The 16,220-nt window shown below is 35.8% G+C and overlaps 1 protein-coding gene across 2 annotated transcripts; it reads right to left on the minus strand.

Annotated features, from left to right (window-relative positions):
* Positions 1-5,451: 5,451 nt before the first annotated feature.
* Positions 5,452-16,220, minus strand: LOC105042287 (cysteine synthase). 2 transcript variants are annotated; one of them, XM_010919421.4, is made up of 11 exons: positions 15,945-16,220; positions 14,650-14,703; positions 14,443-14,552; positions 14,289-14,346; positions 13,582-13,845; positions 13,351-13,488; positions 13,166-13,217; positions 11,844-11,923; positions 6,949-7,008; positions 6,733-6,813; positions 5,452-5,760 (listed from the first exon to the last, which is right to left on the minus strand). In XM_010919421.4, exons 2-11 carry the CDS (start codon positions 14,689-14,691, stop codon positions 5,668-5,670), a joined length of 978 nt encoding a protein of 325 aa, XP_010917723.1. In that variant the 5' UTR covers positions 14,692-14,703; positions 15,945-16,220; the 3' UTR covers positions 5,452-5,667. The 2 variants fall into 2 exon arrangements, with proteins under 2 accessions (XP_010917723.1, XP_073109699.1); XM_073253598.1 differs by having other exon boundaries at positions 14,650-14,719; positions 15,945-16,209.

A 16,220-nucleotide genomic window follows, 5' to 3' on the forward strand; every position in this document is an offset into this window, starting at 1 on the left:
GGTCAATCAAATACTGGCACACGTCACAATACTATTCTTGAGCAATAGGAGAAGAACTTTGGGAAGGGCTATTAAAATATAAAAGCAAGCAAGGTGAAGGACCTGGAGAAAACAAGGGAAGAAATTAAAGATTAACTAGGAACAAATTTTTATGTCGGCATGATGTCATTAATCAATAAATTAAAAAAAATCAAAGAAAAAAAATGGAATGCTGTAAATACTTAATTAGCTTCTCAAAGCAAACGCCACATGAGAGTCCTCTAAGAATATATTTGATATCTGCCATTCCTTAATGGTTTTTTAATTAATATTCCAGGGTTCTGATGGATAATATTGCTCTTAAATACGAAATTCTCTGGAGTGGAAGCTTAGCCCCAGTTGGGGGTAAGAAGTGGCATCATTGGCACTAACAGATGGGGACCTGCATGAAAGGGTGGGAGTACAAAAGAATGACCCTGCATCATTACAACCCTACAGTCTGACAAAACCAAGGTAAGAATCAGAGAGTCTGGACCCCAATCACAGGCTATTTTATTAGCTGTTCTCATTCCAAACCCATGGCCAATGCAACGCACCATAATGCTTTTGGTAATTAGTAGTTTTTTAGTGCACCATAACTTTTTAATCATGATCATCCCCAAACCAATAAGAACTGAGATTTCTCACGGAAGTTTTTGAAGAACAAAAACAAGAATGAGAAGGGAGCAACAGAGGAGCTAGCTAGACGTCGTAAATTTAACAATCTTTGCATCCATCATCGGATAAAATTTCTATAATTGGATCGATCATGGAAGAAATTATGATCGGATATACTTCACGAGCATCCATCAAAAGATGAGTGGCTACACGCATGTAATACTAAAAAAAGAGAAATGGATAAATCCTAAGGGTATTTGAACAGTTTAAATAAATATCACATAATCGTATCTTTTTTTTTATGAATATCTCAATATATATATATATATATGGTAGACGATAACGGTCCGATCATAATTCTTTTCATGATCGATCTGATTGTAAAAAAATTTTCTCCATCATCAAAATCTTTGAAAGATTAGGAATGAAAGTTGGGGAAGGGGCCATCATAACAACCATCTCATTGGATAAGATAGCCAAAGGAGGGACTCCATGGAGCTTAAGAGCCAAACACAACTACACAAGTAATGCACTCACCTTACCAATATTCAAGGACCCCGTATAACAACTGATCTATTCTGGATCCTGTTTGAACTGTAACGATGGATCTTAGAATTTGAAGAGAAAATAGAAGAAAATTGAGAGGGAGAACAAATGAAATGGTATGGTACTGTCATTCAGTCAATTAAACATCTCTATATTGACAATAAATAATGATGATGATGATGATTCCAGCAAGATTTAGCAAAATGAATGTGGATACAATAAGCAAACAGTTGTACTACTTGACACCTTTGAAGAAATTTTAGAGAAAGGAAAACAATTTAAAACAGGAAATGATACAATAATTTCCAAATTCTAATGCTTTAATCTACCTATTGTATTATTAGATATATCTTTAAGGAAGCTAATGGGATGATTGATTGGATGACGTCTCTTGTGGCAGAGCATATGGCATCGAGATTGTGACTCCTGATTTACCCTGTGTATGTTCTCCCTTATAAAGCACGAATTCAGGTGCAAGCACACAGATGTAATTCATGTGCAAGCATATGCACAAAGTTTGTTGACAATTATATACACTCTTCTTTTAGACGGTCAGTTGAAGAAGGACCAGAAAACAGACAAAACCCTAAAAAATAATGATAGCTTTATGTAAAAACTCAAATATTAAATTATGTTTAAGATATTTCTATGTCAAGTAATTTACAAGCCACCATTGCTGTCACTTAGTGAAAGATAAGACATTTTTATAGTCATCATCAACAATATGGTTTCCTGTCATAGAATGATGCATATATTGACAAGGAATTTAAAGAACTAGGGAATCATGCTATCCATATGACCATCTTGGTTCATTGCACTGTAGTGAATTAGTGACTGACTTGTTTAGGTGTTCCACCACCTGATGTGCCATACAGTGTAGTCTCTCTCTCTCCCTCCCTCCCTCCCTCTCTCTCTCTCTCTCTCTCTCTCTCTCTCTCTGAGTTGACTCAACTTCCCATGATTAGCGTTTTGTCTGTATCTAAGGGTGCAAAGGATAAATTTAGCTGTTTATGAACTGCTGGGGCTCTGCTTGCTAATGGGCTTTTTTGCTCTGCTTGTGTTATGCATCAGGTCCAGCCCGCACCAACCTGGGCTCATTTATAAACAAGCCCGGCTCAGGAAGTGGGGTGCTTGTTTAGTTAGTGTTCAGTATAATGGATTTTTGATATCATATATAATTTTTATTATATTTTGCATAATAATATTTTTTAAAAGCCATGAATTTTACTCTCTATATCCAAATAATCTTTAATTGGATATTCCTATAGGATTGGGCTAAAAATTATGTAGGACTCAGGGCGTGTTGATTTATCTAGCTTGTATTTTCTAAAAAGCTATCCAAATCAAACTCAAATCCTAGTTTTTGGGCTACAAAAAGAAGGCCCATAAAATTTTTTTTTCCCTCTCCACATAATTTGGTCTGGATGGTGTTTGATTCGCACGGAGCCATACTTAAATGGACAATCCAATTCATGAATCCTATGAGATTTTTAGCCCAATCCCATAAGAATATACAAACAATCCCTACCCTCATCTTTGGCCTGAATATACGAGGACAGGTTGGGTTTCAAGGTATTTGTAGTATCAATATTAACATTTGTTTCGTATATCCCAGTTCACAAAGAAAACGATGAAGTTTATCTTTGGATGTAGTTCGCATAGATTGGATTAGAATAATAGAATCTAGCATAATCGAATGATCAATCTCCCTTTTGATGGCTTGAGTTTCATCTAAAATAAGATTGATCAACGGATTATGCTGGATTCTCTTAGTCTAATCTAACCTATCAGCAATCTAAAGATAAACTTCTTGGTCTTCTATGTTAATGGCATCACATGAAAACAAACAAACATTAATATTGTTGTTATCAATTTGAAGTTTTGCAGTTGTTAATATATAAAAATTAATATTGTTGTTATCAATTTGAAGTTTTGCAGTTGTTAATATATAAAATTAAAGATTTCAATATACCTCAAAACCCAACTGACCAAAAAAAATCCGCCTTTTCACAAAAATATTGATTTGCTTCGCCGACAAACATTTGGCATCTCTCTTCGCTGTCATTTTATTTGGATCAATGGATCCTTCCTATTCCTTATCTCTAAAATAAAAAATATTATAAAAGATAATAGGGACACTAAGTGTTTGGGTTTGAAAAAGCTTACGGAAATTTCAAGAGTTGCAAAGGCATAAACGGTTGTGAAAGTCAAGAGGGCAGATAAAAACTAAATAAGAAAAGAAAAGGGCAGTTTAATCTAAAGAAAAAAATGAATTTATTAAAGATTAGCTTAAGAATGGGTGGCATGAAAGGATGACCCAAAGAAGCAGAAAATATAGTTAGAAGAGCACTGTATATATAATTAGGGTAACCAGATCATGCTAGAAATAAAAAACAGTACAACATGCATTTAAGCATTCTCTCTTCTCATGCAAAAAAAAATTGTATATACAATATATTGGCAGTTTGCATGTAAAAAACTAAAGGGTGATGCTTTCCATGAGCTCCAAGTTTTGTAGCTAAAAAGAACCATGTTATTACAATACACAACTGGCATTTTTGCCTTCTTTCCTCTCCTCATGCAAAGCACTACCCTTCATTTCGTGTAGCTGAAAAACCACATTATTACCATGCACAACCTGCATTATTACCTTCTTCCCTCTCATGCAGAGCGCTTCTCTTCGATTTTTGTAGCTAAAAAATCACATTATTACCATACACAACCTACAATTTTGCCTTCTCCTCATGCAAAGCACTTCCTATGGAGCATCTGCATCAGTGAAAATTTACATACATGGATCCCCGAGTCACTCGAATAATATATATTTCTCCTTATTGTTCCATTGGTTTTTCTCCTTTGAAGTTCCTTGGATCTAACTTGCTAGATAGTTTTTGAGCCTTCGGCACATAGTTTGTTGGCAACATGGGTCCAAATTGAAATTTTTTTTTAATTTTTTTTTAATGCTTCATCTTGTGGATGAGCTGGAGATTCAAAATGATGCCTCCTTATACCCATTCATCAATTTGATTCAGAGGAGTTTTAGGTTGAATAGGACATGAACTTAGATTAATAGATACAAGGAAGGCAAAGCCTTATAAACAAGATAAATCCAGAGAAGTCCAAACTTCTGTATCCTATAAATTCAAGATTTCCAGTTAGATTAATGGATTAGGATACAAAAAAAACTCTTGTTTTGTTTGTGACCTAAAGGGAAATATTACTCTTAATCATGTCATTCCTTCTTCCTTCTATTTCTAATGCTACTGCCTCTATGGACATAGATCGATCCTGTACCAAATCGGACCACCAAATTTTGACCATGCATCCATGGAGGGACTCTGATGGCCATTTTCTTAAAAAAATTATTTAAGTAAATAAATAAATTTTCCCATCCCCAAAACTTTATGTTCGTGTTTTGCAGGAACCCTCGGAACATCCCGACAAATACTTTTTAAGTCTGGTTACTTTTTTTGCTGCAAATAACTTTCCCCGTGCATCACATTCTATAGTTTATAGTTTATTTGTGTTTAATAAAAAAAAATTAAGATTATCATGCGCATACAAATTTTAAAAAAATTAAGAGAATGTATTTGGTAAGGCAAAGCTTTTTTTTATTTTTGTTTTTTTTGTTTGTGCAGGGGCAAGGAACTTTTAAGAACGGCCAACACAAAGTGTGAGGATTGCAGGCAGTTAATGCATGTTTTAGTTCTTTTTCTTTATGAAATAGCAAGGTTACATTTGGAGGTTTTCAGGTAATTCTTGTGAAATTGAGAATTTTGAGGACTTATTTGACGGTTAATAATAGAAAGTTCAAAAAACGAAAGATATCAAAGAGATAATGTTATTTCAAAAACTTTTACTCTAGATTAAATTCTTCAATTCTGTGATTTTGAACCTATGGATTTTACTGTAGTTACTTTAGAGAGAGGATTTCTACAAGCATTGCAGGTGGTACTTGCTTAAGCAAGCATCGATAAGATGGTTTGCACCACATGCATGACAGTATCAGCAACGTAAATCACATTCATGCATGAAAGAAAAACATAAAGGTAGAAGGGGGAAGAGAGAGGAGAACCTTCTTTCAGAGAACTGGTATATGATTTCCTAGATGTTATTTAGCAGAGCCTTTCTGCCATGTCTTTCAACCTTTTTCGAAGTATCTTTTTCTGTAGATGATTAATCTAGCACCATAGACAAAACTACATAAAGGTCAGGCATAACCAAATTACATTAAGTACCCCTAGAACAATTATATCAGATCAAAAGTAATGTCACAAGCACATATTCTCCATTATAGCAGCTACAATTGCATTAGTCAAACAAACAGAAATGCAAACACCCCAAATTCTTCATTTACAATGTCTGCAATTTGATCTAAAGTGCACCCATACATGCTTTTTATTCTTATATTGTTTAGTACATGAGGGCCTTCTGTATCTCACGCAAATGTTACTGATTTGGAACTCAACAAAAGACATCAATCTTTTAAGGCTCAAAAACCATACTCTCAGCCTCCTTTTTTATCGATTGGTAGAGCACTGAGGAGAGATAACGCTCACCAAAGCTAGGGAAAACAACCTGCAAAAGAAGCAGACTTTCAGCACACAACCATATATAATCCAGGAACAGTTTTGCGATTACAAAACAAATGAAGAGGCAATTCAGGTTAGAGCCACAGAATAACTAATTTATCTGCAAAATAGAAATTAGGCAGCATCATGTGCTACCTGGCACAGCCATGAACATAGGAATAGCTGCATTTTTATTAACAAGACAAGGGTATTGATAACTTCATATATGTATCAAGCAAGCAACAATCTAGAAAAGTATAAATGTGTGCCATGTATCATGGTATCATGAACACTTGGTGTCTGCTTCTAGTTAATGAAACTATTTGCTTCTCAAGATGATGCAACGACCAGACTTCATATCTTTTGAAGTTTACCTGGAACGGACATCCAATACATCTCTTATATAGAACAGCATAGTACAGCACTAGAGAGAAAAACTGGAACCTACTACTACCGTTCAAGTGCCTCAACTGCCGTCCTTGTTTTGTTTTTCTCTTGATAATAGTAAAAATTTTAGTTGCACATATTAAGTTATCAAAGATCCCTCATAAAAATGCCAACCAATGATGACATGAATAAACTTACTTGTCCCATTTGAGTCCAAACTTTCACTCTTCCAGAATGCTTCAGAAACTTAAAGCCTAAAAACTAAACAGTTGAGATTATAGGAAGCATTTAAACATTGCTTTCAGACCTAGATACCTACAATCCATCAGTGCTATATTATAAACAGACAAAATAAAACATACCATCCACTCAACATAAAAGTGGTTTAGATCTTTACATATCCTCACCAAGTTGTACCAATCAGACCAGAGACTAGCAATAGGGATCTATATTTTAACAGAGAGATTTATAAAAACCATAAAAAGCAAGATCATTCAACTAGTTGTTTCAAACAATATGAGATTTTCTAATATGAAAAGAGAAGAGTGCACAGAAAAATACTTATACAGCAAAACAAGAATCCGAAGCTTACAACAATTAGTTTTCCCTCATTCTCCGGCCTCTGTGCAAGTCTAATGGCAGCAACTGCAGCAGCCCCAGATGATATTCCAACCTGTAATACATGTTCCATGAATCATAATCATTATCAAAAGAAATATATTTTGTGACAATACAAGATAAGAACTTTATAATGGCATCCATGGTATCAATACCAATGAATGGATATGCTAAATGAGTGACAACTTACCAACAGCCCTTCTTTCAAGGCAAGAAGCTTTGCCATTTCAATAGCCTCATCACTTGAGACCTGGTTACAACATCACAGGCATGAATAACTCAAGAGTAATAAGAACCAGGCCCAGAAGGCAGGCACAGTAAGGTTTTGCAAAGAGAATTGTTAAGCATAAACAAATCAACTAGTTATGTTCTTTACTTATAAGGCCTGATATACATAGTTGACCCCTTCCTCATGCTAAAGCTTTAGTCGTTGTTGACTCATTCATACCTTCATGCACATGATCCGGGCTGCATGTAGGTGGAGGTGTTAAGACCTGATATACATTGTGACCCCTTCCCTAACAGCTTATCTTTTGGATCTACTGGTTACTTAAATATTCAACACCTATTAAACCGTGTTTATTTCAAACCACTTAGTCAACTTGTATTTGTGCATGCATGTGCCCGTATGTTTGGTGAGAAATAAAATAAAACGATCAAGAATAGCCACAACCTTGAATTATGTTACAGAATATGTATCACCAGCACGTCATACCTGTATGTTCTTCGATTCTCGATATCAATGTATTTGGATCTTGCATTATCTTGCACATGGATTCAAAATATGCATCCCTAGGTGCAGTTTGCCAGTATCTTAACCCTAAGTGCAGTATACCAGTATCTTACTCACAGACTAAAAGCTATGCAACCATATTTATTTGGCTTCGAGTGAAGCCAAAATGCTGACATAATTCCAACCGATGTAGCTCTTAGACCCTTTACAGGGCTTAGATCTGTCAGATCTGTGAAAGGGCCTTTGATTTCTCATCCATGTCCTTTTCACAATTTCTGTAAAGAATTTCAAGCATAAAAACATATGGTACACATCATTTTTGTTTCACACTCTACATCGTTCATGTCTTTCTTCTCTATGATTTAATTAGTGCCCTTTCCTCTCAAGTGTCCAAAGCAGTTGAGTCAAAAGTTTCAAACCCATTAAGCTCCTTTCAAATGGAGGATCTCAGTATCCTTTATACATTGTGACAACCCATTAGAGATGTGAATTTTGCTAGATTTCTCATGTAATTTGTACTTAGTTTAACTTACCATTTCTTTTCCATGGATCTTTCTGCTTTTTCATGTTGAGCAATTTGGGGCCAGGCATCATCTTTTCTATTTATCCACCATGATTGTGCAAGATATTTAGCTTTTAACATTTATAACCTTTGTCTTTAGGCAATTGCTCATCTTAAGATGCTTTGATGAGAAACCTAGAGACCTCCTTCACCACTAGTGGCAACCATCTAGAGCTCATCTGTGACCTGCACAGATTGCCAGCAAATATAGTGCATCATCCTAAAATGTTTGCATTGTTGCTTTATATCTGACGTCTTAATCTATCTGAGATCCCTGTGATTTTGCCAGTTAATCTTCAGTCAACTTCATTGAAGAATTCATCTTGTAGCCAGCCTTGTCGATTGGCAGCAGTACATTAGTAATTTTACTGCCTTTGAGAGTTTTAAAGTGATTTGCCCCAACACTTGAGGCTTCCTTCATAAGTTGAACAACATTTGTAATGACTTCAATGCACAAGACTTGTCATCTGTTGCGTATATCACATTAATGTTTGTTTATATGTTAAAATGCTGTTTCTCCTTGGTCATGATCTCTCACCTATGGCCACCTGTCCTCAAGCATCGTGGTCAAGATTTGAATCAAAACCTTAGCCATTTCCTATCTAAACACTGTCACATGTCTTAATATATGATATTTAATGCAATAGACTTGTCATCTGTTGCATTTATCACATTAATGTTTGTTCATCTGTTAAAATGCTGATTCTCCGTGGTCATGATCTCTCACCTATGGCCATGTGTCCTCAAGCATTATGGTCAAGATTTGAATCTAAAACCTTAGCCATTTCCTATCTAAACACGTCATATGTCTTGATACATGATCTCTCTCATGCTTCTTTATGTAACCTATTATGATTCCATTTGGCACACACAGAGTTTCATCTTCATAAGAGCAAATTAATGGATCTTATAACATAAAGCATGAAGTTGGGTTCAAGCACATGCATAAAATTCATTGATAACTGGATGCATTCATCTTTCCGACAGTTAGTTGGAGGGGCAGAAAAGAGAAAACCCTAAAAAATGATGACAGCTTTATGTAAAAATTCAAATGCAAAATCATGTTTAAGATATTTCCAATGTCAAGTAACAAGTCACCATGTCCTCGCTTAGTGAAAGAGAAGACATTTTAATAGTCGTCATCAACAATAGGGTTCCCTGTTGTAGAAAGATGCATATATTGACCAAGATTTTAAATAACTAGGGAAGCATGCTATCCAGATGACCCTCTTGGTTCATTGCACTATATTGAATTGGTAGTTTACTTGTTTAAGTGATCCACTGCCTGATGTGCCACACAGTCTCTCTCCCCCCCGCCCCCTCCCCCCCCCCCCCTCCCGCCCAACACACACAAAAAAGAAAAAAAAAAAAAAAGGTTCCCATGGTTAGCGGTTTCTGTATTTAAGGGTGCAAATGGATTTATCTGTTTATCAACAGCTCAGGCTTTTCTTGCTAAAGAGCTCATTTAGGTTTATTGTTATAGGAAACCAGGCATGCCCACACACTAATCTGGCTCATTTATTGAACAAGCCATGCTCAGGAAGTGTGGTGCATGTTTAGTTAGTCTTGCAAGTAATGGTTTTGGATATTATATATCATCTATTTTGCATAATTAATATATTAAAAAAAACTAAATCCCCAACTCCAACTAAATGAATCCCTAATCCCGGCCCTCATCCCTGGCCTGAACTTTGATTTTGCAGGTTCAATCTAATCTCCTTTCTTCGAGCCCTATCCATCACCATGGCATGCTGAAGTTGAATTAAGAAATCCCTTATCCCCAGCCTCTTGCTCTCACCACTGCATCTTGTTTTCTTCTCATTCTGTTGGCCACTGTCATCCATTAAATGCCAAATAAAGGGCTCCCTGCCTTGTCCCCTTTGTCATGGGAGTTTGCAAGTTCCAGATCTAGCAAAACTGAGTTCCATATTTTAGCATTGCCTAGGAACTCCTAGATGGTGACAATGATAACAGATAGGTGAGCTTGAAACTTGCAGTGGAAGACTCAACCTCCACTCCACACCCACAAGGTCTCCTAACCCTGATCTCTCTTTATCCTGGAAGACTCAATTTGCAAGAATTCAGCTTGCAGAACCGAGCTTGATTCAAGCTGAAACTCAAGCTTGGCTTGTATAGCAAAACAACCAGAACATAAGCTGAGACTGAGCCTATTTGGTTTCTACTGAGCATATCTTGAGCACATGTGCTTGAATTCAACTCATCTGAGCTAAAACAACCCTGGGCTTACCCTAGCTGAAACTAAGTAGCTTAGTACTTTTCTCACTCAGCTCGTCCACATCCTATCTGAAACTCGTCTGACAGCTGACATGTTTTGCCATATGCCCAATTATTCTAGACAGAGAATTAAAAGTTTATTATTTGAAGGGATTTGACCTGTCAAGTCCCTATTTGGGAATCCAATGACAAAAGAGTCTCTTCCTTTCCAATGATCAATCTATTTCTACATGTTTTCTATAGGATACTGAATAGTGCTCACTATTTTCTACCCCTTAGAACCACTGTTGGGCATTCGCAAAAAACAGCTATTTTTTGCTTCATATATGACCCCTTGTCTCATATTAGCCACCCAAATTTAGTGCTCTGTGTGGACATTGTGACAACCAAGAAGAACCTTTATGGCCTTGTTTGGACCACCTTTTCCATTTTTCCAGCTGGAGGCTTTGCTGCATATTCTGGTTGTGTACAAAATGTAGATGGACAACAGAAGGGTTGGAAGGGGCCAGAATGAGCTGAAAATATAACAGTTTTTGTCTAAATTTTCACAATTTGAAAGAAGAAAATGTTAATAATAGTAATGGGGATGGTGGCTGGCAGAAATCATTATGTCCACTATAAGAAAACATAAGGAAGAGCTAGGTTTGGAGAAAGGGATTACTTTCACATAAGTCCCCTAATGAGGGACCTGAACATTAATTGGGGAGAGGTATGCATCCATTTGTAAATATATTGCATAGGAAAAAAATATGGCCGGAATTCTAGGAGTAACTCTAAATCTTCTCTGACCTAGTTTTGAATAAATAATATAGGCAAGCTCAATGATGCAAGTAATAATGCCACTGATCATACAGTATCCGCAATTCAGTAACCTCAAACACATTGAGAAATCACTTGTATTGACAAGTTAATTAACTTGCATCTAGCTCATAATATTTACATATATTGAAATATAAATTTCTTATAAACCTAGCACACATGACACAATTCTTAATTTTCCATCTAACCAACCACACCCGTCCCCCCCCCCCCCCAAAAAAAAAAAAAAAGAAAAAGAAAAAAAAATAGTGTAGACAAGGTGATTGTAAAAGAAAAAAATTGTTTAGCGACTTTCAATATATATTTTGGTTAATATATCATTAAAGAGAAGAGAAGTGCATCTATCATAAAAGGGGATTTATGTCTAAGTCATAAAAAAATTTCTACTACCATCAAAACCACAACCCTTTCATATGTACCTCAGAAGGTAGAATTGGTCAATGATGCCCTCATTTTGTCTTTTTTACTTATCTTGAAAACTAGTTAGTTGTAAAATCATTTTCTTCATTAACGAAACAGAATTAAGCTATAACTTAAGCATTATTTTCTTTTGTTTATTATCTTTATATTTTTTTTTAGATTATTTTGATTAAAAATTGAAGAAATAAACTCTTTTCAAAAAAATGACAAAATGAAATATATGAAGGCAACAGCTCCAATGTTGATGTAACAATGTAGTAGTATTATTCCATACATTCGGCTTTAACATACACGCACAGGATTTTTTGAAACTTACTTGTATAACTTCATCTATGAGATCAATGTCCAAAACTCCAGGAATAAAACCAGCTCCGATACCTTGGATCTTATGTGGGCCTGAGAAATTTGACAAAAACATACATTTAGTCACATAATTTAAAAATCTAAATAAGAAACAGCCCTTCTTTGAGGCAGGTGACCATTAGAGATCATCATGCCCTCTAAATGAAGGACAAAAAGTCCCAAGTGGTTTTATGTTTGAAATAGAAGATGACAAACCTGCTGAATACACAAAAAAAATAAAGATAACAGCAAAGGTATTATTATAATTGAGCTCAGCCAAATAAATACAACAGCATAAGAAGCATAACAAAGATCAATAGCACCTGGACTTGATAATCTATGGCTGCCAAACATTAGGCAAATGATGTACCATGGACAAAGACTAATGTCAGCAACATAATGTAGATTATGAGTTCCTTTTTAATGATAATAACACAGTAATTTGCAAGATACCGTAACGACATTGGTCCAAAGCATTCAGGCGACTAGTTAGATTTTTATGCATCTTGCTGCATAAAGCACAGCAGATTTAGAATCAAAACATTGGAGGTATTGACAAAAGCACAGCCCTCTCATGCTGGAGGAATTGCATCACTTCAAAGGATCCAAGCCATCCTGAGAACAAGCATTCTGATTTCTGATATTATGAATAGGAGAACCATAACCATAACCAACAAGCTGTATCCCATCCAGTCACTGCAGTTTACTATTTGGTGAATAAGATATTCAAGGATAAATTAGATTTGGATCTTCTTAAATATGCATTGATAAATTAAACAAGCCCATTCCCTAAGTTTTTCTAGCATGATGCTGGATTGTCTTAAATATGTGTTGATTTTAATCAAAATCATAAAATGCATGTATTGATTGGAGGGGTATAAAACTTCAAATAAAAATGTGGCACTCAGTTATATGCAAGAGTAATTATAAGCGATCAAAGACAGCAGATACAGTTCCATCTTTCAAACATCACTAGCAAACAGAGTTTCCAAAAAGCAGCAGGTAGAGGTGTCATGAAAGAAAATAAGCACTCATAGAAGGACAACAAAAAGGATAGTGAGAAAGAAATAGAGACTACAGCAAACGTCTATTGATAGACTTCCAAGATGCTATACACCCAGAATGATAAATCTATTAGGCACCCATAGAACATTTGCTTTATAGATGAGATGATACTAGTCGAGTAAGAACTAAGATAATGTGCATAACTTCAGCATGAACCAAACATGTACCTATTTCATACCTTCAGGTAGAAGAAGAAAAAAAAATGAGAAGGGTCAAAAGGCTATCACTAACCAGGCTTTCCTCCAGACAAAACTGCACTTTCAGTTGGTTCCACGCCACATAGCTTCAAAAAAGAAAACAAACATCACACAACATTGAGTTTGGCATATAAATCTGCTAACCATGTTGACTTAATTGAAAGCTACATGCAAGAACTAATTGATGACATAAACTAGTCCTAACAGTAACAAAGCTACCTTGATCTCAGGGTTTTTCTCTTTGAGGTACTTCCCAGTTCCAGTAATTGTACCACCTGTTCCGATACCAGAGACAAGGATATCCACTTTGCCAGCAGTCCCCTTCCAAATCTCCGGCCCAGTTGTCTCATAATGAATCTAAAAGCAGAAAACAGGTGTCATATACATTCTTCCAGATGCCAACTTTCAGATGACCATACAACTTTCTAAGGAGCAATCTTTCAAAAGTACCTTTGGGTTAGAAGGATTTTCAAACTGTTGAAGTATATATGAATTCAGTGTCTTTGCAGCCAGCTCCTCAGCCTTCTGAACAGCACCTTTCATGCCCAAAATTGGATCAGTGAGGACCAATTCAGCACCAAAAGCTTTAAGAATGATTCTTCTCTCAAGGCTCATGGAGGCGGGCATGGTAAGGACGAGCTTGTAACCCTTTGCAGCAGCCATGAAAGCCAGCCCTATGCCAGTGTTGCCACTGGTAGGCTCAATCAGGACACTCTTTAACAAACATCACCATGCACAATAAAAGCAAAAGTGTCAGTCAAAGACCCCATAATGCTTGCTGCAGAGCACCATGATTCTGAGAATGGAACTATCATTTTTTCTGAGAATATCTTGATCACAGAAAACTAGGCTATGATGCTGACTTTATCAACTAGTAGAGAATTTAGCTAAGAAATTTATCCCAGAGGTTAAAAATTTAAATTATATTCAGATAATAGTCTTGAATGAACTATGACTGCTCTGATCACAAACAAGTAAAAATGAGCTTCTTTATGCCCGATGAATCAAAATAATTATCTTACACATTCTCAAATCATGCCAACCTGATGTGTTTTTCAATTTCCAGAACATGGCAATAAAACTGCTAAGGAAAATGGCCATTTCATATAAAGCACCATTTTTTTTGGTTAAAATCATATATGTATGAATTTACTGACCTTTCCAGGGGTGATGAGGCCTTTCTCCTCTGCATCAGCGATCATGCTATATCCAATCCTATTGGAAGAAAAACACCAGATGGTTTAAATCATCAGAGAAGACCAACTTATTTTTTTATGTTAACATTAAAAGAAATGACCGAAAAAACAGTACCTATCCTTAACGCTGGAGCATGGCTCCATCATCTCGAGCTTAGCAGCAATGCGAGCTCCACAACCACTCACAACATTGTTCAGATAAACTAATGGGGTTTTACCAATCAACTGGGAATGTAAACAGCAAAATAATCATAAAACAAGTGAGGATTAAGTGATTTCAGACCAAGGAGAGGAACAAGTAAAGATAAAGTACAAAACATACTTCAGTGACATCCTTTGCAATAGCAATACCCACTTCACCCATTCTTCAGGTTAACTGCAATGTTTAAACACTGAAATTTAGAATAACAATAGCTCTTGTGAGCTTAGTATGAAAATCAAATACTAAGGGCCAGTTTGCCATTATTGTTGTTTCTGTGTTTTTCTTTCTCTCCAAAATTAGCGAAATACCAGATGGGTATGTACATGAAGATAGCATTTTGCACAAAAGTTCTGCTCCTCCTTGCTTTTATTCATATTCCTTTTTGAAAGTAATAAACCTCTGCTTCCAGAAGCTCTAGATCTAGAGGTTTCACAAACAATTTGAAAAACCAAAAGGGTTTCTTTGTTCATATTTTTTGTCTTGTTCATTTTTCTTCCTGGGTTTTGGAAGCTGGAAACAAAAAAAAAAAAAAAAAAAAAGAAGCAATACCAAATGGGCCCTGAAATTCTCAGTGAGAAAGTAACCAAGGATATCCAAAGGCCAACTGATGATCAGTCCCTATATCTTACTAATCAATTTTTATCTGAATTCACAGTTAATCAAGAATAGATTGGGATTACAAATTTCCAATACAATAACAACTTCAAGATTCAAATCATCTACTACAAGCTTAGATAGAAAGAATTTTTCAGATCACCACAAAGAGCAGGATAATAGATTAAGAAAAGGAACAGTTTAACTCTTTCAATTTTTATTTCTTCTTCATTATAATGTGGAACACCCATCTTTCAAACAGTTACTAGGATTGCTACCCATCTTTTAATATAATATAATAAGATTTTTTTTTTCTCTAAAACACTTTCCACTTCATTACTTAAAGTGATTGACATAACCACCACCATACCACGACCCTAAAAGGTTTTCCCAAGATCTGCTACCGAGCATCAAATATCATGGATGCTTCAAAAATTTCCAAAATAAGATTAAAAATCAAACTTCAAGCAAGAAGTTGTGATCTCCATAAGAGGCTCAAAGATGGAAACTTCCACATCATATCACCAAAAGTAGCAAACCAAAATCTTCACAACATTTGTTAAACCATATTCCAAATCAAAATGAAAAAAAAAAAAAAAAAATTGCATTCCAGAGACAGATCTTGTCCAGCAAAACCCCAAAAAAAAAGGAAAAAGAAACGTGGAAGAACTATGAATCCAATCAAATGCAAGAAGATTCCAAGGATCCAGCATCAACCACTTTTGTTTTTGCTAACCACTAACTAGCATCAACCAGTTCATAAGAATAAAATCCGAAGAAAAAGCTATAAAAAGCTGACAATTTTACGGCCCCACACTCACCAAAAAGATATTCCGAAACTCCGGCTCTGAGGAATTCCTCCGAAGAATGAGATTAAAACGAGATTTCTCGCTCGGAAATCTCCGCCTCTTTTTCTCCCCTTCTCCGCCAATTTTATCTCGACAGTATTAGAAAAATGGGAGCAGAAGAAGAGACAAAGATAAACAAGCGCTCTTGGATCACCGTCTTTCACATTAAAAATTGTTTTTTTCTTCTTTCTATTACAGGACCGCGAGATCTGCGCCGTCCAAAGAGATCTCGTGCAGTTCTCTCTAGAA

Source organism: Elaeis guineensis, chromosome 3 (assembly GCF_000442705.2).
Source record: "Elaeis guineensis isolate ETL-2024a chromosome 3, EG11, whole genome shotgun sequence".
NCBI lineage: Eukaryota > Viridiplantae > Streptophyta > Magnoliopsida > Arecales > Arecaceae > Elaeis > Elaeis guineensis.

Excerpts from the sequence above, each read along its gene's own strand:
- LOC105042287 (XM_010919421.4), bottom strand. The coding sequence starts at position 14,691 with ATGGGTGAAGTGGGTATTGCTATTGCAAAGGATGTCACTGAA. Across the intron at positions 14,347-14,442 it reads TGCTCCAGCGTTAAGGATAG|GATTGGATATAGCATGATCG; the intron begins GTACTGTTTTTT and ends TTCTTCCAATAG. Across the intron at positions 5,761-6,732 it reads ATGAGGGAAAACTAATTGTT|GTTGTTTTCCCTAGCTTTGG; the intron begins GTAAGCTTCGGA and ends CTTCTTTTGCAG.